General features: G+C 41.8%; 1 protein-coding gene across 2 annotated transcripts in view; it reads left to right on the plus strand.

The window, feature by feature from the left end:
* CYFIP1 (cytoplasmic FMR1 interacting protein 1) overlaps positions 1-26,528 on the plus strand; it is a 66,395-nt gene that overhangs the window by 18,876 nt on the left and 20,991 nt on the right. Inside the window, exons 7-23 of one of the 2 annotated variants that reach the window (XM_053384091.1) lie at positions 51-147; positions 339-467; positions 3,746-3,850; positions 4,927-5,018; positions 5,199-5,316; positions 6,492-6,614; positions 7,293-7,418; positions 7,522-7,688; positions 9,160-9,307; positions 12,930-13,077; positions 15,035-15,191; positions 15,988-16,084; positions 16,923-16,999; positions 17,102-17,210; positions 18,539-18,658; positions 19,242-19,441; positions 25,356-25,443. In XM_053384091.1, the coding sequence (XP_053240066.1) occupies positions 51-147; positions 339-467; positions 3,746-3,850; positions 4,927-5,018; positions 5,199-5,316; positions 6,492-6,614; positions 7,293-7,418; positions 7,522-7,688; positions 9,160-9,307; positions 12,930-13,077; positions 15,035-15,191; positions 15,988-16,084; positions 16,923-16,999; positions 17,102-17,210; positions 18,539-18,658; positions 19,242-19,441; positions 25,356-25,443 (2,101 nt within the window). Of the gene's footprint in view, positions 1-50; positions 148-338; positions 468-3,745; positions 3,851-4,926; positions 5,019-5,198; positions 5,317-6,491; positions 6,615-7,292; positions 7,419-7,521; positions 7,689-9,159; positions 9,308-12,929; positions 13,078-13,328; positions 13,483-15,034; positions 15,192-15,987; positions 16,085-16,922; positions 17,000-17,101; positions 17,211-18,538; positions 18,659-19,241; positions 19,442-25,355; positions 25,444-26,528 lie in introns of both variants that reach the window. The other variant, XM_053384090.1, reaches the window with a different exon arrangement.

Here is a 26,528-nt window from a genome sequence, read left to right on the forward strand (position 1 = left end):
TCTATCGTTCTTGCAAGATTTAACTCCTTTTTCTCCTGTTTCCTTTGAAGGGCTGCCCAATTTCTGCGTAAAATGGCCGACCCTCAGTCTATCCAAGAATCCCAGAACCTCTCCATGTTTCTTGCTAATCACAATAAGATTACGCAGGTATGGTTTTAAGTAAACAAAACTATGATGTCATTGTTCCCTTCTTATTCTTGTACAGAGCACGGTATCTTACGTGCTGAATAATATAATAAAATCCAGCTATTTCCATACATATGAATTCCACAAGTGTTCTCTCTTAATTCCCCCCCCCCATTGCCATATACAAAGTTAAACTGGTTTTTCTGTTCTAGTCTTTACAGCAACAACTTGAGGTGATTCCTGGCTATGAAGAGCTGCTTGCTGATATTGTGAATTTATGCGTGGATTACTATGAAAACAAAATGTATCTAACACCTAGTGAGAAGCACATGCTCCTAAAAGTAAGATATGCTGCTTGAAGCATTTCAACATTTTGGGGAGGGTTGGAGGGGAGGAATCTTGGGTGAGCATTGAAAATTCTCTTGAAATGCTAGAGGTTTGTTGTCAAGTAACTTGGATTAATTGGTATGCTCTTTGAAGTATTTTCAGCCTCTCTTTTATGTATGTGAATTCCCTCCCTCCACACTTTTATATGCACAGGGACTAAATGATTTTAATGAAGGGGGTAGAGAAAAGGCAAAAATGGAATTAGAACGTTTTTGTGTCATTTTGTCATATTGGGTAAAAGATATGCAGAGGCAAATCTACCATTTGCAATGCTTAGAGGAACTAAATTGCTCGGCATTCATTATATTGGCTTTTAGCTAAAGGAATATAGTAATGTTGAGAAAAGCAATGTATTTGTGCCCAGGAATTTTTCGGCACTGTGCCTCCAAATGGCTCCGTATGCATTCATTCCATTGGTTTTTAGCCAAATGAATATAGTAATTTTAAAAATGTTGAAAAGGGTAGTTTATTTGTGCCTAGGACTCTTTTTGCAGTATATCTAGGACTGCACAGGAAAGCTAGTTTAACAGCTTTCAAATCTGATTGCCATACTTGAATAATTAGAAGCATTTATCCTTCAGATGCTTATAGCTCTGAAATGTAGCAGGTAAATTTGGCTGGGGTATTCTAAGGGTTCCAGAGCTTATTGTGCTTATTCTTAACATATTTGACTGTGTTTTATTTTAAAAATCCAGGTGCCTGATTCTATGGCCTCTGGTGAAGCACAGTCTTACTCTGTGTTTAGAGTTAATGATTGATTTGAATATTTTAGGAAGGATAGTTTTGTAATTCACTTGCTTCTGATATCTCCCAAATATATTGCAATTATGAAAACTTTAAATTAGAAACGGGGCTCTTTTCATAAGAGAAGCTTCAAGATTTCTACAGGAACAACTTCCAGATGACTAAGTCTGAGAAAAATGTATATGTACAGAGCATCATGCATATACCCATCTGCATTTTCATGGTTGTAAAAATAATCAAAATTTTATCTTGGGAAGACTTGGTGACCTCAGTGTTTTGTTCTGGACATCAATGGTTGCCATATTTGGGACTTGGATGAAATCTCCCCCAAGTCTGAGTGGCAAGTCACCTGGGATATATTTTGGTCCTCCAGCACCGAGAACCAATTTATGTCAGCACTAGCTGATTCTTGGGGGAAGAAAATATCCCCATTGAGTTGCCATCACGAAGAGGGCTGTGTCATATCTCCATGGGCTTTTGCTGATGGTGGGACCATAAGAAAGCCCTGTTGCAGATCTTAACACACAGCCAGGCTGATAACGGAAAGAGGCGCTCCTTCAGATTCCAAGCTGATTAGGGCTTTTATACGTTAATGCTAACTGATTGAATTGAGTTTGGTAGCCTATATGCCACTGATGCAAAGTCTTCAAAATAGATGTGCTATGGTCTCATCTCAATGAGCCATCACATTTTGCACTAGCTGCAGCTTCTAAACCATCATCAAATAAAGCCCTGTATAAAATACATTTTGGTAACCTGATTTGGGAGGCTTTGAGATCATAGATAGCTTTGGACAGGTTATATTGGACCAGGAACAGGCATAGCTGGTACCCTAACTCTAGCTGCAATTAGCCTAGGGGTCGGCAACCCGCGGCTCCGGAGCCGCATGCGGCTCTTTTACACCTTTGCCGCGGCTCCGCAGATCCTCGGGGACCCTGAGCAGAAAAGCAGAAGCGCCAGAAAGAGGAGGGGGATGGAGCTGGGCAGCCGAGCCGGGAAAAGCAAGGCGGCGGCGGCAGCAGAGCTCGAGAGGCGGCGGCGGCCGGAGAAGGGCCGCTGCTGCTTCTGCCGCCGGAGGGAAGTTCTGCCAGGCGGCTTCATGGCTCATAGCTTCCCCCGCCCACCCAGGCCACGCTCTCCTCAGCCCCGTGCGCGAGGCACCTGAGGCGAGGGAGAGAGAGAGAGAGAGCGCGCGCTCGAGGGAAATGGCAGGGCGGGGTGTGTGTGTGTGTGTGTGTGTGTGGGGTGGCAGTGGTGCTTCGGGATCCTTTTCCGTGCCTTGCTTCTGAGTGGCTGCCGAGTTGAGGGAGAGCACCTGAGGTGAACCACAAAATGGGCCCGCCCTCCCTGTCAGGGAGGAAGGGGTGAATTACGTCAGTGATGAGGAGGGGGTCCAGAGGTAGCCAGCAGGAGAGGCGGGGGAGCACGAGAGCAATTGCAGAGGGAGGGGGGGCTGTTAGGCACCAAAATCCTGCAGGCGGGATTTCCCCCGTTCTCTCGTGCCTATGCAATTCCTGCCCTTCTCCCTTCCCCCTCGAGATTTGCTGCAGAGACAAGCAAATGAAGAAGAAAGGGAAGAGTATTAGCTGACATGTCCCCCGATCCCATGGAAAGCACCACAGATTCCTTTGCTTATTTTAAGTTGGCTTCAAACCTGTAATTGTGTAGGTGTATGTATGTATACATATACACACATAAATATTCATATCTCTTCCTTCTCACCTTCCTTTCACCCAGTTTCTCTGGCACTGGTTTATAAATGCTGCTATGTAGAAATGATGAGAAAGTTGCACCAGCAGAAGGAATGGATATGTGCTGTTAGTAAACAGAGAGGGAGTTGAACTGCAGGGAGGGACAGACACTTTTCTATGTATTAATTTGTATAATGCCCTCTATGCACATGGTGCTTTGCAAAAAAATGGATATGAGAGGTACCATACCCCTCTTTGCTATCTGAAATAGACTCAGGGAAAAGAGAGAGAATGGGGGAAGGGGAAGAAGGTGTGGTTATTTACATTTGGCTTGTTTTGCGGCTCCCAGGTTTTTTTTTCTTCGGAAACGGGTCCAAGTGGCTCTTTTTGTCTTAAAGGTTACAGACCCCTGAATTAGCCACTCTGAGTCACAGAAACTGGGCTTTTGGTGTCCATGTTTTATCAAGGAGCATCCCTGAGGCACAACACCTCTGTCTTGTCGGGATACATCCTTGGTTTATCAGCCATCATGTCAGCTCATCATGGCCTCAAGGCAAAGGTCCAGCATGACTTTGGGGCTACTTAAATAATAGAAATTTACATGCATATGCATGATTAGAAAGGAGAGTTTGGTCAATGGTAGAAAAATAAAATGGTGAATCATATTTATGATGCTTGTGCCATTATGTTCCAATAAACTTTATTTTGAGGAAGGTTTGCAAGGTTTTGTTGCTTTCAGCATTGATCAAGTTAAGAATCAGGCAACAGGTCTTAATGTTATTTTATTCTCTTTTCAGGTAATGGGTTTTGGTTTGTATCTGATGGATGGCAGTGTCAGTAACATTTATAAGCTGGATGCCAAGAAAAGGATAAATCTGAACAAGATTGACAAGTTTTTTAAGGTTGGTTAAGAAGGTTGTCTGTCTTTTGAAAAGGGAGTGGTTATATATTACTTAGGTACGTGGGTGGGTGGTCACCTGAGTGACTAGGCATGTGAACTTTCCTGGCTCTGATTACATCATGAAGGTGGTTTCATACCTATGATTCTTAAAATACATAGGTTTGTATCCATTGAAGTCATCCTTTTTGCACAATGATTTCTGCTTGTGCAGTGCAACTTCTCCTCCCTTTTCTTACCTTCTGCCCCTCCAGATCTGTTCTCAAGTGTTTGGGGGACCTCCAGAACCAGATGGGGGGGGTTTAAGGGGAGAGGATGTTTTATTGTGCAAGTATATGTCATTGGATGCAACCCACTATATTTCAAGTCGACAGCATGTCCAGATGACAAATTCCCCAATGCTTAGTGTTGTGCTGATGTTTCAAGCCAGATGTGCGTGTGCTGAAGGCCCTATTGCCAGCAGAAGGTGTTGGTTCTGCTGGGAATGTTGTACCGTATTTTTCGCTCTATAAGACACACTTTTTCCCTTCTAAAAAGTAAGGGAAAATGTGTGTACGTCTTATGGAGCGAATGCAGGCTGCGTGGCTAAGCCCAAAGCCAGAACAGGGAGACGGAGCACTGCACAGCGCTCCATCTCGCTGTTCTAGCTTGGGGATGGTCTGCGCAAAGCCTCCGCAGGGCAGCAGGGTGCCTTAACCCCGCTGCCCTGCGGAGGCTTCAAAGGCTTTCTCTGAAGCCAGAACAGTAAGAGGCTATCCCAGAAGCCAGATCCCTCTTGCTGTTCTGGCTTCTGGGGTTCAGAATTTTTTTCTTCTTGTCCCCCCCCTCCCAAACTAGGTGCGTCTTATCATCCGGTGCGTCCTATAGAGCGAAAAATACGGTAATTTGCCAGTACAAAGCACAGGGGATTTCTCTTTTGGTACCTTTACAAATTAATATTCTTTCCATGGAGAGTCATGATTGCATATCATAGAATTGTAGAGTTAGCTTATGTATTTGCTGATTGTGTGGCTAAGTCCTGAATGAAACCAGAAGTTGCACATAATTAACTTTGTTTAATTTGTTTTCTCTTGAGTCCAGCAGCTGCAAGTAGTTCCACTGTTTGGCGACATGCAGATCGAACTGGCGAGATACATTAAGACTAGTGCTCACTATGAAGAAAATAAATCTAGGTAAGAACTGAAAAGACACGCTAGCTTGCTTTTTCCAGAAACTATGAAATTGCTCCAAGTCATTCTTGCAGTTCAGTTAAAGAAAATTCATCTGTGGGGAATGGATCTCTTTGCCATGGGACTGTATAAAATTTATTTTAGTAATTTCATGCTTTCTTTTCTCTTTTTCCCCTACCCTAGGTGGACATGCACTTCTTCCAGCAGCAGTCCCCAGTACAATATCTGTGAGCAAATGATCCAGATAAGAGATGACCACATGCGTTTTATTTCGGAACTGGCTCGTTACAGCAATAGTGAGGTGTGTAGATTAATGCAGGACATGAGTCTTTGGATGGAATCAGGTTTTATATGCACCCAACCTGTTCCATTAGCAGTCCTAAACATAAAAATGTGCCCCTGTTTCTCGTACAGACTTAAGTAGCATTAGTCTTACACTTGCGTGGCGTCAGTAAAACATTTGCACTCTTTTAGAGTGGCAAAGTACTATTAGTGAATTTTAAATTTGTGTGTGTCAGTTTTCTAACAAGTTCCAGACCAGGTTTTTCTTTATGAAATTTTCTTTATGGAAATATATAGCCTGAAAAGGCCGCAAAGCATATGATGTGCATTAACGAGGACTTAATTTGATTCCAGGGTTCATTTCTTAAGTATATTTCAGCCTCAGTTCTAAAATATGTGAAGTAAGGTGGAGAAAGAGCACATTGGTATATTTAACTATGGGTCTTTCCGTTCCCTACCCTCTTACTAAGGGGAAAGAGTTCCAGACCAGAGTCAGCTTGACCAGTGGGGAAAATAGTGGTGTAAATGCTTGTTCATCATAAATTAAAATGCTACTCATTTAAAGCATATGTCTCCCCCACAAAGAATCCTGCGAATTGTAGCTTGTTATGGGTGCTGAGTAAAAGGTAAAGGGCCCCTGGACAGTTAAGTCCAGTCAAAGGCGACTATGGGGTTGCGGCGCTCATCTCACTTTCAGGCCACGGGAGCCAGCATTTGTCCACAGACAGCTTTCTGGGTCATGTGGCCAGAATGACTAAACCACTTCTGGTGCAACAGGACTTTGTAACAGAAACCGGAGCACACAGAAACCTTCCCGCTGCAGCGGTACTTATTTATCTACTTGCACTGGTGTGCTTTTGAACTGCTAGGTTGGCAGGAGCTGGGGCAGAGCAACGGGAGCTCACCCCATCACGGGGATTCAAACTGCCGACCTTCTGATTGGCAAATCCAAGAGGCTCAGTGGTTTAGACCACAGCGCCACCCACGTCCGTGGGTGCTGAATGAACCAGCATGGGGCTACACTATGGGGAAGTGGCTCCAATATTGTAATATGGAAAATGAGCCTCAGGGTGTTTTTTATAAAGGTTTGAAACCTGAGAAGCACACACAGATGGTTATGTTCTGCACTCTAAAACAATTCATGTTTAGTCATATATGCACTGCATGTTTTAACAAGCATGCTTTTCATTACAGGTAGTGACTGGATCAGGCCGCCAAGAAGCTCAGAAGACCGATGCTGAGTATCGGAAGCTCTTTGACCTTTCTCTCCAAGGTCTTCAACTTCTGTCTCAGTGGAGTGCACATGTTATGGAAGTGGTATGTGCAGGGCAGGCTGTGGAAAGTTCTAAAGAGAAGCAACTGTCAGGGGGAGTGGAAATGTTTTGTTTTCACTGTAATCTTTAGATGGCATATTATAGAGCAGGATGTGATATTCTGTTTGCACCCTTACTTGGATGAGTTAAAGATCTCAAATAGAAGCTATTATGTGGAGCATGTATCTGAATGTCACATTTGTAGGCTGTGAAGGAATTTTTCCGCTCGTTGAGTTGGCATGAAATCTGTGTGGGTTTTTTGTCCACCTTCCTCTTAGTAATATTCATATTAGAATATAGGATTAAAAGCCACTGTTTTACTGTTATGGCCATTTTGCAGAAGCCACTGGAAACACTTCCTTGTGGAAGAGTTCCCCATCATGCAAGTTTCAGTGCCAAAGCTACATGTGGTGAACTTGGTAAAAATAGCAATACATTACCTGCACACGCAGAAGCTTGCTTCTATATTCACGCCATCACTTTATTTGTTAGCTTGGGGTGTTGATCTTCCTTTTTTAGGGCTTAGCAACTATTGATCTAATGAAATGCAGTTGCCTGTTCAAAAGCACAATAGTATATAAGCTTTCATTCAGCCTTAGTGGTGTATTGCAGTTGTTACTGTGGTTTCTTAGTTCAGTTTTTGTCGATTCTGGCCATTCTTAACCCCCTTCATTAATTGCAGTATTCTTGGAAGCTGGTGCACCCAACGGACAAATATTCCAACAAAGATTGTCCAGACAATGCAGAAGAGTACGAAAGAGCAACACGATACAATTATACCAGTGAAGAGAAGTTTGCTCTTGTTGAGGTAAGAAAGAGAAAATGCCTTCTGACCACGACCGCCCCCCCTTTTCTCTTCATGACTTGTGCTTTGTCTAATCATGTGAAAACCAATTTTTTCCCCCATGCAGGTTATAGCAATGATTAAAGGGCTGCAGGTTTTAATGGGGAGGATGGAAAGCGTCTTCAATCATGCCATTCGCCATACCATCTATGCCGCGCTCCAGGATTTCGCCCAGATTACACTTAGAGAACCATTGAGACAGGCCATCAAGAAGAAGAAGAATGTCATCCAAAGGTGGTGGCTAATGCGCTCTCGTGCCATTTAGCTTTTCTATCAGATGCACAGTATTTGTTAAAAGAAAACATAGCACCTGAGAGCATCTGTTATAATGCAGTGGGACTGTCTTGAATTCTCTCAATGGAAACTTGAGAATGTTTTTTTGGATGGGATCCACAAAACCTGCTGTGTGCAATCGCTTTCCCTTTCCTAGCCACCCATATTATCCGGCGTCCTACAGACCACATGGCCCAGCAGCTGTGCAGTATTGCCAGAGCTTCTGCAACTGGTCCAAGCAGTTGTGACAGTTCCATGGCGGCCGTTGCAAGCTCTCTCATGCCATACTTCCCACAGTTGCAGATGAGCTACTTTGCAACTGTTCTGGCCATTGATCAGATATTGGGTTGTAATGCCAGGCATTATATGCCTGGAATTAGTTAGGAAAGTAGGAAGAGGATGCTGTATTCATATCTCTTTGGCAGGGCTTTGTAGAATTGGGAATTCGTTTCCTCCCAGAACTGCACTTTGCATGATGCCTATTAAACAAAGCTAAACCATACATATCAAGTAACATTTTCCTTCACAAGGGTCTACATCACAGTTGCAATTTTAATAAAAACAACAACCATAACTTTATTATTTATATGCCCCCCCCATCTGATTATGTTGCTCCAGCCATTCTGGGCAGCTCCCAACAAAATCTTTAAAACACAACAAAACATCAAACATTTAAAGCTTCCCTATTCAGGGCTGCTTTCAGATGTCTTCCAAAAGTTGTGTAGTTATTTATCTTCTTGACATCTGGTGGGAAGGCATTCCATAGGGCGGGTGCCACTACCGAGAAGGTCCTCTGCCTGGTTCCCTGTAACTTCACTTCTCACAGTGAGAGAATTGCCAGAAGGCCCCTGGAGCTATAACAGTGCTTCATATGTGGGAAGGGGCCTCTACACATTGAAGAAACAACAGGCCTGTGCAATTTGTCCAAGCACTGGCATTATACAGCTTCTCTCCTCACTACAGCACCCATGTGTTGAGTGCGGCTGTCTTAAGGGGAGAGCACAAGGTTCCACCTTCCATAAAAGTTTATGCACATGGATCTCTGTGTGCTGGAGTGAGGGCTACAGATATTCATGCTCAGTGTGGGGATGTTGGAGGCAGGTCTGGGAAGTCACTTGACCCTTTGACACAGGACGCCCACTTCATGCAAGGAAAGGCGTTACTTGCACTGAATGGGAAATCTGAAAGAAACCTGCTGTGTTCTCAATTATTTAAAAGCAGAGGTTTCCAGGCTTAAGAATTCACAAGGATATGGAATGTTTGCTTTAGCCAATCCGTTGGTGGAAAATGAGGCGTGTTCTCGATATGACAGCTTTAGCCGTCTGTGGAATGTGTGGTGCCTTTAGAATGCATGGGTCAGGATGCTTGTGGTTGTTATGGAAGAGTTCACACTTTTATCAGGCACTCACATGCCCTCTTGGATCATGACTAGCGTTCTCCAGGCGATCAGAAAGACTGTGTGCGACTGGGAAGGTGGCCGTGAGCCGTTTAATGACCCTGCGCTGAGGGGAGAGAAGGATCCCAAAAGTGGCTTTGATGTCAAAGTCCCGAGACGAGCAGTGGGCCCCTCCAGTACCCAGGTAATTTCTCTCTCTCTCTCTTAATTCTGGTATGTGTGTCACTGACTTGATACAGGAATTACTGTGGAATGAACCCATTTAAAAAGATTAGTTATATAAATCCTGTGTAAATCTGGATTAGTAAAAAAAAAAAAATCTCATGCAGGGGTACTGTCATTTTAATTTTCTACGCTGATTATTCCCTTTCCATGCCCCCTCCCACAAGCCTTTCCTTTACAGCATGTACCTCCTGTGGGATTAATGCTTCTATATTTAAATTCTGTATTTACAAAGTTTTAGTTGTTTGTATGTCTGATGCCCTCGTGTTTATCTTCCTGCACTTAAATGGTATATACCTGTTTTCAGTATGGTGTGTGTGTACACACACATGTACACATGTAATGACTTTTCTCTGCCTATGCCTACTGTGGTTTATTGCTGGGGTATTCTCTTCTGATAAAATCTTTTCTTGGCTGTTTCTACTCGTGTGTAGAGATGGGAGAGGCATCTGCTCTGCTTGCATTTTAAATTGTGAACCTCCCTAATTGGCATTTCCCAAACCAATATGTGAGCTGAAATGCAGCTACTGATTGAACTCCACACTCTTGCAGTGCTGTTCTAAAAACTAAAACATATGCATACACCTGTACAGACATACCTTGGAAGTTGAATAGAATCCGTTCCAGAAGTCAGTTGGACTTCCAAAACGTTGGACTTCCAAAAATAATTCGAAAACCGAAACCATCACTTCCAGTTTTCGATTGTTCGGGAGCCGAAATGTTTGAGTTCACAGGCATTTGGCTTCCGAGGTTCCACTGTATTAGGGAAGACTGCACAAAAATGTGTGTATTAGTAGAAACAACATACAAATAATGTGCAAAACTGCATCAGGGAAAATTGCTTGCAGAATGTGTGTATTAGAACAAATGCACAATAAAGTGCATTAGAATTTTAATGCTGTGTTTAAAACCAAAATCATAAAATGACACAGCAATTGGGAGTGTACTGAAGATTGAAAAAATGAGAATCAGAATCCAAAATTGGCAGATCGGGCCATCGGTACTTGTGAGTACAATTAAGCTGTTTGTTTTTATTTTTTTGTGATTATAAAATACATTTTAGTCAGTTAATTTTATTTAACAGGACTTACATACTGCTTAATCATCAAAACCTCTTAATGTGGTTTATACAAAATATAACACACATCAAAATTACCAATAGAACCAGATTTAAAAAACAAATGAATCTAAAAAAATAAAAATAAAATCAGTTTTTAAAACGAACATTAAAATCACTCATCTATTAGGTTTTCGTATCTGACTAGGGTTGGTAGTTTTTAGCAGACGCTGGAAACATTGCAGAATTCCAAAATGTAAACGTTGCCACTAAGAAGGATTGATTCCTTCCAAGTGTGGAATGAACATTATTTGTCATATCCCAGTTCCGCAGATTGAAGTGGTTGAGTGGCACATATGGGATAAACCTGTCCCAAATTGTTAAGGGCTTTATTTTGCCAATAGTAACACCTACTGACTGATCAGCCTGCCAGTGCAGATCTTTGAGCAGAGTTGCAATATACTGACAAGGTCTCACTCCTGCCAGCAATGGTGCCGCAGCATTCTGCATTAACTGCTGTTTGTGGACCCAAGTGCAAAGGAAGCCCCACTCAGGGTTCATTGCAGTAATCCCAATTTTGAAGTCACCGGTGCCTGGACTACTGTGGTAAATCTCTCCCATTCCAGAAATGGCCACGCCTGTCACATCAGCCTCAGCTGGTGAAAAGTGATCCTAGCTATCAAGGCTACTTAGGTCTCGGGGGAGGGGACTAGATACAGAAGCATATCTGTACCTTTAAGGATAGTGCAACTGGCAATTGGCCAATTTCTTACATGCAGGAACCATTCATTCACAGTGCCTCTTGTATTCCCAGGATTCAGGCTCAACTTATTTTCCACCCTCAATCCCATCCCTTTGTTAGGGCACCATAGCCTTTCCTTGATTCAGATGTTGTGCAGAATTAAGACCCAAATCTCTTAATGACTGCTCCAAATAGATATTAAATATTATTTGGGATGAAATAGTGACCTGTGGCACCCCATTGCCTAACTGCCAGGGAGCTGAAAAGCACTCTCCTAATGCTCCTCTCTGGACTCGGTCCCAGACATAGGACAGGATCCACTGCAACACAGGGTTCCCAATCCCCATCCCATGAAGGGGATCCAGGAGAATTCCATGGCCGATCTGTAAGGTGTCTGAAATTTTTTCCTTCACCGTCTCCCCACCTTTTGCATTAAGCACCCCAAATTTGGTAGCCATATTGCTCTCTCTACTATTTTAAAGGGAGATCTCAAACATCTGACTTTATTGAGCTACCCTTAATGTGAGGAGGAATGTAACATCATCATCATCATCATCATCATTATTATTATTATTATTATTATTATTATTATTATTATTATTATTATCATCATCATCAATATGCCACCTTTCATAAAATGATCTTAGGGCAGTTCACAGAATAAAATACAAGATAAACACAAGTAAATAACTAAACCAAAACAACAAAGCAATAACCCCCCCCCAACCGTTTTGATTTGTTAGCTGAACAGGATGAGTTTATTGATCCCCCCCCCACTTCCCCAAAAATCCAATATTAGGAAAACTCTGTAATAATTGTAATATCTGATATAGTAGCTTCTTCAATATTTTAAAACGCAGTGTAAAGTTTGAACACATAACATGGTAAACGTGTGACTTAGCTACAATGCAGAGATAGTGGCCAGTCCCACAATAAGCAATAGCATTTTGGATTTGTTCATCATGAACCCATGCTGTGCTCTGAAAGAGTTTTGAAACCTTAAAACTTTTCAAAATCAGATTGTGATACGGAATGGAGACAGAAGGACAGGGAAAACTCTGAAGTTCAGTGGTGGTGGTGGTGAACTATTTCTTGTTGGTGCAATACTTTGGGTGCAGCTGAAGTAGCTCTACAGATTGTAGTATAAACTTGTTGCCAGTGTCCCCCCCCCACCTCCCTGTGGTTCTCCTTTTTACAGTCTGTTCCACCCTTATCTCTTCCTTCCTCCAGCTCTTCTTCTTTCTCATAGTATAACAGCCTGTTCATTTTTGAGAGATAAAAACATTCCAAACACAGCAGCCTTGGAGCCATCTTGCTTTGTAGTTTTGTGCATTGCTGCTATTTATTTAATTTATGAATCACTTTCCCATAAAACATTCCAAAGAGATTTTAGTGCTACGACAGGTAACTTCTTGCTATATTGCAACTAGAAATCTTTGCAATTGGGGGAACAAATTCCCAGTGAATTTTGCCCAAGACATTGTGTATCTTTTATGACTTGTAGGGATACAAGAGTCCAAATGGCATCGTCTTATGGGCAGCATTCTCAGCCTTTACAAAATGAACAGGCTAAACAACAAACCTGTCCACCTTTGATGTAGACCAGGGTGGCTTCTGCATACTTCGCTGTCTTGCTATTCCTGTCTTAACAAACTAATATACCGTACATTTCTTCTGGTTTTGTATTTTCTCCTTTTCTTATTTACCCATGTGGTTTGTTTTTTTAATTAACGGACTCTCTCTTCTTCCCCCTTTTTTGCCTCTTCCTTTTCTGTTGGTTTTTAGCTCTACATGGTCCGCACTATGGCAGAGTCCTTGAACTCTGCTGAGCTGTTGAAGCAGCTCAGATCTCTGGGAATGGAAAAGTTATTGCATGTGATAAACAAGTTTCTGAGGCAGTCCTACATCTATCCCACTCTTTTAAACTATGGTGGTAAGGCATTACTTATTATTTTTTAATAGTGTGGTGACACAAACTGTTCCATTGCAAATTGTGGGGCTTTCTTCTTCTTTCTCTTTCTCCCCTCACCGCCTTAGGTTTAATGACTTTTGAAATTCCTTATCAGGTTTCAGTTTGAAGTGGAGCAGTCTTTGCGTTGGGCAGTGTGCATCCGTAATGCTGAACTAATGTTCCATATTGTGTTTTTCCCCCCTCTGTCACGAATGTTCTGTTGAATAACACAGCTTTACATGGTGAGAACCATGTTAGAGTCCCTCATTGCTGACAAAAGTGGCTCCAAGAAAACTTTGAGAAGTAGCCTTGAGGGGCCCACCATATTGGACATAGAAAAATTCCACCGAGAGTCTTTCTTCTACACTCACTTGATAAATTTCAGTGGTAAGATACACAGATGATCAGTGTCCAGCTTTAGCATGTCCTAATACCTCTAACATAACCTGGGAATATGTTTCCGATTTTGTGTGGCTTACTTTTGTTTTAAAACGATCGCCTGGCTGCTCTTAGAAGCAGGGATTCTGGGCGACATGGACCCCTTGTCTAATTCAGCAAGGCACTTCCTATGTTCTTAATGTGTTGGAACATTGCAAATAACACTGGAATTAAGAGGTTAGATGCTTCATATGCTTTTCCAGTTGGCACGATTTTCCTTTCTTTCTTCGCAAAAATTTCAGCGTAATAAGAGGTCCCAGTATTGAAATCTGCTTAAAATGGCAAAAACGTGTCTGCTAAGTCCTTTTTCTTCTTCTTCTAAAGAGAGAAACCTAATGCCATGCCTTGGGTAAAACAATTTTCTTTGTTTTGGCTGCCATTCTCTCTACTGTTGGCTGTAATCGGAAGCATGTTGTTTTAGTGGATTCACCTACTGACATGTCTCTAGTCTAGTCCTACCACATTGTGTTGTCTTTCCAACTCATGCTGATATTGGAACTCTGCTTTGGATGGGAGGAAGACTTTATTCATGTTTATAGTGTTGTCGAAGCGTAATGCTCTTCTCTTTCATTAGCCCTAGTGCCCTTGTGCTTCCCGAGTTCAGTGATTCCCAAACAGTGAATTCGGGACCCTCTAGTACCTTTTGAAATAGGTCCACCACCAGCAATATTGGGCTAGCACAAATCAGAATGACAACAGAGCAGCCAATCTTTGCTCATTTCTGCCAGCTGCAATAAATGTCCATAAAAGCAAGGCTTCCTATATGCGCACATCAGAGAGGTTGCTGGAAATTTCTCTGTACCCAGCCCTAGTAAATGAATTGCCAAGGCTGAAAAGGAGACTCCTTAGAGGTCTGAGGTATGCACTTTTGAAGTTTGGGAATCACTGCTCTAGTCGACTGAAAACACTGCTGCTATGACGAGCTGGAAGGAACCTTTGACATATCGGATAGTGTCTTACGAGCAATTTCACTTGCTGTAATTACTTTCTGCCCCTCCATATTAAAAAAATTGTACTAATTTTGATCAGCACATACCATACGGAGTGAGAGAATTCCACCATCTAATTGAGTGAATAGAAGGATGACAGATGTTGCAAGACAGTCCCCTCTCTTCTGTACTTCCTTATTAACCAAAGCTGGGAAATGTGGCATTCATGGCACTAGCACAAGCTGGGAGACCAGTTTAGAATGTGTGGGCATGCATGTGTGCGCCCCTAAATTGTCTAGTTGGCCATTCTTCCAGTAGTGTTTTCAGTGATGAAACCATTTATGCTTCTGCTGGGTGGTTGTTGATAGCAGCTGTATTTAACTTTGTAGGTTCTCCATTTGAAAACCGGTTTTGGTTTCCTTTCCATGCATAACTCTAGTCACCCTCTTTCACTTTCGTTTGTTCATTCATACAACACCTGCACCGCTAGAATAGTGCTGTTTCTGTGTGTACGCGTGCTTATTTTCTCGCTCGCAAGAGTATTGATTCGGTATCATTTCTTCTTTCATAAGAAACCCTGCAGCAGTGCTGTGACTTGTCCCAGCTGTGGTTCAGGGAGTTCTTTTTGGAGTTGACAATGGGCAGAAGGATCCAATTTCCCATCGAGATGTCTATGCCTTGGATTCTGACCGACCACATTTTGGAGACCAAGGAAGCATCGATGATGGAGTAAGCCTGATGTGATTCTATCACTTCTTGTTGAGTAGTAGATGCAGAAAATTCTGATGACGATGAGATTAGAGGCTTAGTGGGGTAGTCTAGGTAAGCAGAATAGGAACCTCCTTTTTGAGTAAGAAGTTGAAGGAGGACAGGTGGCCCCCAGAATTACCTCCTCTCCACTCACCCACTTTTTCCAGCTTCAGATTGTCGGAGCAGACAAACATCCCCCCACCCCCTGGATGCTGGGCTCTGTTGCCTTCTCAGGTCATCTTCAGTACTTTGCCCTAAGATTTTTCAAGACCTCCGTTGCCCACTTTACTCATGGGCTAAGGATGGGTTCAGTTTTACCTGTCATTTCCCTCTTTTTCTGCTTGTAACATTCTTCCTCCACTTCTAACAACCACTTTAGAGCTCCTTGGTTTGGTTCAGAAGAGCTGCTAGGGTACTGGATTGCTAGTGCTCAAAAAAGAACACTTGACACATTCTTAGCTACCTCTAGTCAGTCTTTGTGCCACAGAAGTTCCCACGGCCTTTTCGTTTTGGGTAATGTATGTAATATCGGAGCATCCCTTCTTCCCACTTGTGGTCATGATGGTTGGAACTGGAGTATTTCTACATTGTGACTCATCACCAGCTTTGCACAACTATATGCTTGCTAGGTACCAGAATTTTGGAATGGATAACTTTTGCGTTTTGTTGATGGTCATGAATACTCATTGTATTCATCTGTGGCAAGTCTATTGCATCAGGGGACAGGAATATTTTACACATGTGCCTGAAAAAGTAACATATTCTCTTCTTTTAGATACGTTCTGTATTCTTTGGATCTTTATAATGACAGTGCTCACTACGCACTTACCAAATTCAAGAAGCAGTTCCTCTATGATGAAATTGAGGCAGAGGTAAGATAATTGAACCTGTGCTGATGGATGAAGAGATAGTGTGAGGAGAACCTGAGTGAATGACAGGCACACAAATGCATGTTCATAACTCCATAATTTGCATGCAGGGAACAAGCAGTAGTGAATCTAGCACACAGACATTCCTCATGTCTAGGTCGTTGGAACAAGATTTCCTGCCACCCATGTGTGATATTATTTTATTATTAAATGCATTTTCATTGCCTTTCTACTCACAAAAAACCCCAAGACAGTGTACCGTTTAGGCAGAACAACGCAGGTTAAAATACCTAGTAGAACAAAGCCATTATTAAAACCAGAGAGTGGAATTTACAACCCATCAAAAGCCTGGTGGAACGAAAGAGTTTTTACAGCCACCTAAAGCTGCTCCAGCCCTAACTTCCTGAGGGAGGGACTTCCACTGTTGGGCATTGCAGCAGAAAAGACCCAGTTGCAAGTACCGACCGAGCTTCTCTGGGTGGTGAGTTTGAACTGACTCCATTAAGAAGAGTTGTGCTTGAAGCTGCACGGAAGTGCGAAGGCCTATACAAGCATAAGAAACTGCCTTAGACTAGGTCAGACTGTGCCTCTCTAGATCAATGCTGCACATGCGTGCTGCTTGTTGGTGTTGATGTGGTGTCCCCTTCATGTATGGGGCTCAGGGCAGTCCTGTTTCTCCCCCGCTTCATGCACACATGCTCATTGCCTACACCCTAAAAGGGGGGGCCTGATGCAAATGGAAAATGTAGTCTACAAAGGCTACAGAAGTAGATTTCCAAAGGGAAATGTGCTTAAGTAAATACTGTGTTTTAACTGAGGAATTCATATGTTGCGTCTTCAGGTCAATTTGTGCTTTGATCAGTTTGTCTACAAGCTGGCAGACCAGATATTTGGATACTACAAGGTGATGGCAGGAAGGTAAGTAGTCGTGTTAAGCAACTTTTTAAAGCATTCATGTTATGAGTTTTGAAATGCAGCTTTTCATCAACTGTTCATCAAATGTTCTCCCTTTCCAAATAGCCTGCTTTTAGATAAACGGTTAAGATCAGAATGCAAGAATCAGGGAGCAACGATTCCCTTGCTAACATCTAACCGGTATAATACACTCCTAAAGCAGAGACATGTTCAGGTTAGTAAGTATATGGCATTCTTGGACTCTTCCCCATCCCACCCCCCGTCTTAATTATCTCCCCTTCAACCCCACTGTTTTGATGCTTGAGGCCCATCTTACAATTGCTTAAATGTACGAGACACAAGCTTGTTTTTTGATCAACTTGGCTTTGGAAATCTTTTGGCAAAGTCTCTCACGAAAGGGTCTGAAAGTAAACCTAGCAGCTAGGTGGGTTGTTTTAAGTCCTGGTTTAAGTCACTGATTTGATTAAAGTTTCCATCTTTGTTTTCTGAGCAAGCAAGCATTCTAACTGGGTGCAATTAAAATATATAGTTGCAATTCAGGAGACTCTTTGGATGGAAGATCAAACAGGATGATCTACTCTAGGTTGGCAAATGTTTCTGACTCCTTGTTTAATGATAGCAACAAATAACAAAAAGGCTCTGTGCTTCCACCCAAATAGGCTGCTGAAATGCAGAGAGCTTGAAGGGAAAGGAATAGGGATTGGATTTGGATGTGAAAGGACTTCAAGCCCAGTTCTGGTACTGAAAACCAGTTCCTGGACTGAGCATGCCCTTGGAGGCACCTTAATTCTAAATAATTGCTTCCACTAATTCAGGTAGGGGGTACTTTGGCTCCCTGATGTTACTGAACTGTAATGCCCAACATCCCTGGCCATTCCTGATAGGGCTGATGAAACAACATCTGGAGAGCCAAAGGTTCCCCACCTTCACCGTAAATGAATGCTAAGAGTATTGCTCTCCCACTGAGCCACAGTTTTGCACCAGAGTCCAGTTGTTGGACCAGTTGGGTTTTGTTCTGGATCCTTCAAGCCTGTAGTCTACCCATCTTCTGATTTATACTACTCAGGACCAGAATACACAGCCTCTGCTCATGCAACCCATCTACCTTTTTGCACTACAGAATTTAGATCTCCTTAAGATAGCAATTGTGAAAGTCCTACTTTCTACCTCTATACATGTATGTAACAGTGCTAAGCAACAAGGAACTCTACAAGGCAAGAGCTGGTAGTCAGTAGGCAGAACATTACTCAGAGAAACTAGGTTTCTGTGCAGTTTGATTTGCTAAGTATTCATAATTTGCTCATTAATTTACTGTAATGTATAGAGCAATCCTAATTCTACCTTAGCTGAGCCGCTGCTGCAGTCAAAGATGATCAGGGCAGGGCGGAATTTTTTTCTTTTATTTTAACAATGATGTAAACAAGATTGTATCCTATATAGGATTGCATTCTCTGTATAGATTTGGGAAACATGTCTCTCTCTCTGTGTGTGTCTGTGTACATATTAATTTGATACAACAATTTGGAATTTCTTTTGCTTCAGCTTCTTGGTCGGTCAATAGATCTGAACCGCCTGATCACTCAGCGAATTTCAGCAGCCATGTACAAATCCATGGAACTAGCCATCGGTCGGTTTGAGAGTGAGGACTTGACCTCCATCGTCGTAAGTGTTGAGGCACATGAGTGCTGCTCAGATTCATGTGAGGTCAGGAATTGGCTGAAGATTTCAAGTTCAGCAATGTGTCTTAAACCGTTGCTTTCCTAATATTGCACCAGGTTAATGAAGGGAAGGGGGGAACTCTTTGTAACATGGCACATCTCCTCCCCCCCCCCCCCCGGTCAAATGTCTTAATGTCTTCCTGAGCTCTTAATGTCAGGAAGTGTAGTTTTTAGTTCAAGAAGCTCCTCTTTCTTAAACCTGTGTTAATAAAATATAGACATTTCACCTGTGGGCATTAATTGGGTCTCTGCGGAGACACATAAACAAACCCTTCACATGCAAAACTAAAGTTGTCTGCTATTAGGAAGCGATTTTAAATACGAAAGAATGGTAACTCCTCTGTGGATTTTATTCTGTCTTTAAAAAGCATGTAATACTTGACTGTTGGCTTCTAAACATGTCCAGATTTTTGTGGTCACGTTCTTAAAGGTTCTATTTTGTTGTAGACTTTGGCAAGATTTTCAATGCGCCCTTCCCTCCCTCTCACTGTCTCTTTCCTTCCTCCTTTATTTTTGCTTCTTCTCAGGAATTGGATGGACTGGTTGAAATAAACAAGTTGACACACAAGCTTCTGAGCAGATACATGACTCTAGACAGTTTTGATGCCATGTTTAGAGAAGCCAACCATAATGTATCTGCTCCATATGGAAGAATCACCCTTCACGTCTTTTGGGAGCTCAATTACGATTTTCTTCCGAATTACTGCTACAACGGGTCCACTAACAGGTTAGTGTGACATATTGTAGTGTGTGTGTGTGTGTGTGTGTGTGTGTGTGTGTGTGTGTTTAATTGCATTTAGCTTCACTGATTCTGAATCTACCTTGGTTTGCCAACTAGCTACATCTTAGCAGTTGCTCCACAAGCTCAGAAGCTTTGTTAAGAGCAAAAATTAATTTTACTCTGAATACATTGGGATTAAAAAAAAGTGCCTTTTTAAACAAAAAAACAGAAACCTAGCCTAGGGTGCTGTGTGTTCAGGTACTTCTAATTGTCTTCTGAGGGAAAGATTACACTAAGCATGCGCAATCGCTTCCTTTTCAAAGAAGAAAATTAACTCCCTGCAGCTGCAGTGCTCAGTGTGCAAAGAGGAACTGTTGGCTTGTGGCCTAAATATTTAAGAATATACAGTATAATAAATTACGAACAATTTGGTTGCCACCTCCAGCTTCTTTTCATCCAGCAAACGTCAGATGATTTTACATGTTTTCCCCCCGCATGCATGATTAAATATACACTGGTAGTTTTTTTTAAAATTGTTCTCATCATGTACATTTAGTGGAATGTCATCCTCTGTTGTAGCCTACAGTTTTATATGGTGAAACTGTTATGCATGAAGAGGAAGCTTGAATGAACAAAGACTTGGTTGGAGGTTATTTAAGCAGAACAGACTATGTAAAAGAAGTAGGCCCTGAGTCGCGTTTTCTATGCCTACTTAAAACTCACCTGCTCACCCAGCTGTTTCCTGGCTATTAACTTGCTTATAATAATCAGAATATCTGAAATGCGTATGTGATGAGCAAATAACGCTAGTGGGATTTCAAGAAGTTCTGTAAATGATAGAGGACTATTGTATTGATGAAAACTAAGTGTGTGAAGCTTTATAAAATGCAATATAAAATTAGGAAATGCGTATTTCAAAATTTGAATAATGGATGATTGTCAGAGAGGTTGAAGGAAGTCTAAAAGAGAAAATATGCGATAAATTTAGATTGGATACTATAAATGTATGTTGGAAAATTTAATTAAAAAAAAAAAGAATGCTGTGAGCCAGGGGCAAGGAGGGAAATGTTGGACTTTTGTTGTAAGTCTTTACCCTTCTTTAATAAATCGTTAGACCTGATAAAAACAAACAAACAAAACCTTGCTTATAATCAGTATATATTTTTCTGGGGGTACTCAAAGGTACACAGCATCGGTATCTTCCCCCGCCCCCCAAATGTTAAAAATGTGGCACTTAGTGTAACAACTTCATGGTGCAGACTGGCACCTCCCCCCACCCCAAAGAACACCTTCATAGGTGTTCCCTGCCAACCCTGTCTCAAAGCAAGTCCTCCTTGGCCACACACAGCCTTTTTCTGTGTGATCGAAGTAGGAACAACCTACATTGGCATGCTATAGATGGGACACCTGGATTCCTTGCAGGCAGGTGTACCATACCACAGTGTAGGACCAGAATAAAGAGTGTTTGGCATGCTGTGTATGTAGGTGCACTTATGTAAAGCCAATCCTGGGATCTGTGTGTTTATGTGCACACTGGGTCTTAAGTTTACTAAGCAAAAGTGCATTCTTAATTGGGTGGAGGAAATTATAGTCACTCCCTGAACTATTCTTCAGACAGTGGCTGAACATAGTTCTTATGCTTACCAAGTTCTGATTGTTGTGCCCTGGAGGTCTTTTGGGAAGAAAATGACCTCAAGTCTCATAAATATCAGATAGATCTAAATAACCGTGTCCATGAAGGAAATAGCTGCTAGCTTCTACCACAAGAGTACAGTATAGGACGTGAGTGGCGCTGTGGTCTAAACCACTGAGCCTCTTGTGCTTGCCGATCAGAAGGTCAGCAGTTCGAATCCTCATGACGGAGTGAGCTCCCGTTGCTCAGCCCCAGCTCCTGCCAACCTAGCAGTTTGAAAGCATGCCAGTGCAAGTAGATAAATAGGTACCGTTGTGGTGGGAAGGTAAACGGCATTTCCATGCGTTCTGGCTTACGTCACGGTAGCCCGTTGTGCCAGAAGCGGGTTAGTCACTGCTGTCACATGACCTGGAAAGCTGTCTGTGGACAAACACCGGCACCCTCGGCCTGAAAGCAAGATGAGCACCACACCCCATAGTTGCCTTTGACTGGACTTAACCATCCAGGGGTCCTTTACAGTATAGATGCTCAACAGCAGTAGTCTTTTCAGACCTGGAACCTCCTTTTAGTCTAAGCATGTTTTTCTTATTCTCCCGCAGCTCCCCAATTTATTTGTATGGTAAATATTTTTTTATGGTAAATAAATGTATTTATTTGTACCAACCCTTTATAGCAGTTCTCAGGCTTTTACTTGTGCAACCTCTTGAAACAAGCCTTTACACTAGTGGAGTGTTGCACTAGTGGGTTTAGCTTTACTTGCCTCAGCAACCCTCCGGAGTGAGGTACATTTTCTGTCACACATTGGACACTGCCCTCATTTGCACCTTATCATTCCTAAGGAAAATTGGTTGTTCTAACATATTTAAAAAGTTCTTCTCTCCACACACACAATATATATATATTTGGCATTCAGCCGCTAACTCACTGGGAATTCTTAATTCTGTGTAGTACTACTTGATGCTAGAGAACTCAAGTTAACAGGATAATCAGTTAGATACAGTGGTACCTCGAGTTACAAACGCCTCAGGTTACAAACGCTTCAGGTTACAAACTCCGCTAACCTAGAAGAGTTACCTCATGTTGAGAACTTTGCCCCAGGATGAGAATGGAAATTGTGTGCTGGCAGTGCAGCAGCACCAAGAGGCCCCATTAGCAAAAGCACGCCTCTGGTGAAGAACAGTTTCAGATTAAGAACGGACCTCCAGAACGAATTAAGTTCGTAACTAGAGGTACCACTGTATATAACAATAGGCAGGTTATACACAATCACTATATTTATGGCCTTAGCTGCTGCATCAGCTAGAATACGTACATTTAATCTTTTGCTACAAACATATTTTATTGAGCCAATTGTTTGTTTTCGCTTAAAAAAAACCCAACAGCTGCAAACTACACCCATTTTGTTCTGTGAATTTTATATTGATTTTAAATTGTTAACAGGCTTTTCTACATTTGCAAAAAAGCTTTTTATGACTAGGGTCAAGGATTGAGGTCATTCCTGAAAAAGCATTACATTAAAACTGCACTTTAAGCTGCACTAACTGTTTGTAATGGTTTGCTTTTGATAATGAAATGAGATTAAATAGTTGGGTGGTGTGCTATTAAAGCAAGCAGACATTTACTAATTGCATTGATTTGTATTTGGTCTTCTGTGCATCTATAAGACCAAATGTGAAGGGATTTGGGAACATTGGCAAGGAAAAAAGGAAGAGAGGCATTGGAATCAACAGCAAATGCCCATGGTGCTCCTTACAGGATGTGCAGTAGCATGATGGCCAGGGCTTTACCTGAAAGTAAGCCCCACTGAATACAGTGGGACCTCAGGTAAACATGCCTACAGTTACGCTGTAAGAGGGTGAGTTTGAAGTGGCTTTAAGCAAGCTACTGTTCCTAAGTCACAGCCCCTAGGTGCTTTATAAATAGGTAAAGGTAAAGGGACCCCTGACCATTAGGTCCAGTCGTGGCCGACTCTGGGGTTGCGGCGCTCATTTCGCTTTATTGGCCAAGGGAGCCAGCGTACAGCTTTCGGGTCATGTGGCCAGCATGACTAAGCCGCTTCTGGCGAACCAGAGCAGTGCACGGAAATGCCGTTTACGTTCCCGCTGGAGCGGTACCTATTTATCTACTTGCACTTTGACGTGCTTTCAAACTGCTAGGTTGGCAGGAGCAGGGACCGAGCAACGGGAGCTCACCCCGTTGCGGGGATTCGAACTGCTGGCCTTCTGATCGGCAAGTCCTAGGCTCTGTTGTTTAACCCACAGCGCCACCCGCGTCCCTGCATAATAAGCAAGTTATGTTTCTGTTTCGTCTTGGATATGTTTATTATCATAAGACTTGCATTTTCCTCACAGAGGAAATAGGGGAGTGGGGGGAGAGAGTGCTGCTGTACTCAGGTCCTGTTTGTGGGCTTCTCGCAGGCAACTTTGGCCATTGTGAAAACACTATATGTAGATGGGCCACTGGCCTCATCCTTCAGACTTTTCTATTGTTCTTATGATATAAAGAAGGAGCACTTTAGAGCTCCTTACTCATAATGTGATGGTAATCTCTACAAAAACAAGCCTATAAGGTTGGCCAGTACAGTGGTACCTCGGGTTAAGTACTTAATTCGTTCCAGAGGTCTGTTCTTAACCTGAAACTGTTCTTAACCTGAAGCACCACTTTAGCTAATGGGGCCTCCCGCTGCCGCCGCACCGCCGGAGCACAATTTCTATTCGCATCCTGAAGCAAAGTACTTAACCCGAGACACTATTTCTGGGTTAGCGGAGTCTGTAACCTGAAGCATATGTAACCCGAGGTACCACTGTATTACTTTCCAAGGATACTAGTCCACTTCTGTTTGATCCTTTTACTGTTTTGATACATCAGTGTTTGGAGTAATAGTTTGCGCACTGTGTTCTTGTACCACCTTGTCCAGCTAATGCAAATTAGAAATATTATTGCCAGTGCTTTGTACAACCTGCCGCTAACATTCGGTAAATATTTCGTAGTTGTATTCAGTTTTATTTAGATGGTGCCTCTTTTGTCTGAAACTCATGCTTGGAATTGTACTGCCTGAAAGGGAAATGAAAACACTTTAAAAACCTGGGTGGTGTTTTTGTCAATTGCTCCCCCCCTCCCCCCAAAAAGCGTTGGTAACATTTTGATTTGTGTAATCTACTTTACGTCGACTGCTTAGTGCTCTGCTGATGAAAATGAGTAAATTGCTAGGAAAGTCATCATCCAGAGATTAAAAAGTGGCATGACCTGATTATATTGATGCATGCCAAAAAAACCCCTACAATTTAGCAACATAGCGTAGCAAAGTAGATTTTGGTGAAATAATTTTATCGGAGAAGCTAGAAGGAAAACACATCATACTGAAGGCGAATGTGCATTATTAATTTGGGTATTTTAACTCTGTAGCTGGTCTCTCTTAGCTGTTTGAACATGTGAGAGAAATTATAAAAGTTATCTGAAGTTAAAAACAGGGAATGTTGGTGGGTCGAAGCCAGGGTGTGTGATCTAAAAGTAGCCTTCAGGAGCACCTAAACATTATTGAAGATGTCTGGAACAGATCCTTGCCAATGGCCAGTACAATAAAGTTATTTGGATTGGACAAGATGCCAGAAAAAAAGAGTGCAAGAGGACTGTAGAAAAATCTAACACCACTTCTGTTTAGTGCGGGTCATTCAACCACAGTGTTCTATTGATCAGTATATCAATGAGCATTCATTGTAAGAGGCTTTTAAGGGTTGCATCTAATGGTGTACTCGTCTGATAGTAAGCTTTCCATCAATGGGAGGGAAGCAGTTGTTGGCAATTCCTGCTCTTCCTTTACCTCCCCCTTTGCTGGTAAATCTCCCCCATTTTGTTGACAGAAACCTTACTGATTAGATATAAACGTGTGTATCACTTACGCAAGAGACAATAGCAAAAAAATGTGCATCAATACATAGTGAAACATAAACCAAACATTAGTTTGTATGGGATCATAACATCATGTCAGTAACTTCAATCCAAATGATACTCCCTTCTGGGAGGAATCCAAAGCTTGAACAAATAATGGACTTGTAGTTAGCATGGAAAGATCCAATCCCTCATCCCCACCCCCATTTAATGTAATCAAATCTTCTATTCTGGAGTTTTCATACTATCTACAGTATATATAAATCCTGTGATGCACGAGAAAAGATTTCCCCATCATATCCCTCAGAATTTCAGCTCCACATTAGAAATAAGCTGGCTGTTTTTCCAAATGTGGTGTAGAAATGTAAATTGTTGTGTTATCTTGTTTGATTTATATAGGTTTGTTCGAACAGTACTACCGTTTTCCCAGGAATTCCAGAGAGATAAGCAGCCTAATGCACAGCCACAATATCTGCATGGATCAAAGGTTAGAATTTTCCCATACTTGTTTTTTTCTGTGGTAGATGTTGGAAAATTACACCCCACAGCTTATGAGCTATTAATACTTGCACCGTGTTTCTTTATTATCTTATATCTTAAGCATATTTGTACTGTATAAATCATATGATATAATTATTTGTTTGATTCTGAGAGATACACTAGATAAAAGTGAGGATTAATGTACCAAGGTACTGGTCCATTTCAGACACAAACAATACAGGATTTTGGCTTTTGTGTTTTGCCCCTCTCCCTTGCGTGTTCTGATTACCTTTGGTTTTTCCCCTGGTTTGAACAAACTATAGTTTCCTGCGGCATCAGAATAATAGAGCAAACCATTTATTGCATCCAAAGCAGAACTGGAAATTGTGATTGTGATTTGAAGTTTTATGGCAGATAGTAGCTCATGGGACACCTGAAAGACCTAATGCAGACTTACTCTGTGTTAGAACCCAAAAACAATGATTTTCCGTTCTCATTTTACTTTAAGCACTATGTGTGAAATATAACTAATCACAAATGACTGAAAAAATGGTATTCAGTATCACTGAACAGTAAAAGAGCAGCGGCATCCTTTGTAAATGGCCAATGCAACATCTTTAATTTTAAAGGGCGGAATCAAACCTTTGAAAATAACCAATGAAAATAAACCCTTATTAAGTGTTAGGTGAATAAGTAGTCTCCTAAGAAAGACTCGTTCTTTATTTATTTGGCAAACATCTACCTTGTGTGGCACCTGAGTTTTTTTTTTATTTGTCTATCTTAGTTGTACAACCTGTTAGATAATCCACATGCCAGTTTCCTTTATGGTATTAAAAACTGGAATATGTCACAGATTATTTACACATTACTGTGTAAATGAAAACAGAAATATTTACATGTTGCGAGGCTTAGGTTAGTACATTAGCAAAGCAGTCCAGAAGAGACAGCTAGATAGTTAAATGCTAAGAGAAGCATCTATAAAGTACTACAGTGATCAATGAAACATCTGTACACTTTTCTTTATAGTTGCACAAAGGCATGTTAGCTTGGACCATTGACACATAATACATTCCAAATGTCACATCACAAGTA

Source organism: Podarcis raffonei, chromosome 4 (genome assembly GCF_027172205.1).
Source record: "Podarcis raffonei isolate rPodRaf1 chromosome 4, rPodRaf1.pri, whole genome shotgun sequence".
Lineage (NCBI taxonomy): Eukaryota > Metazoa > Chordata > Lepidosauria > Squamata > Lacertidae > Podarcis > Podarcis raffonei.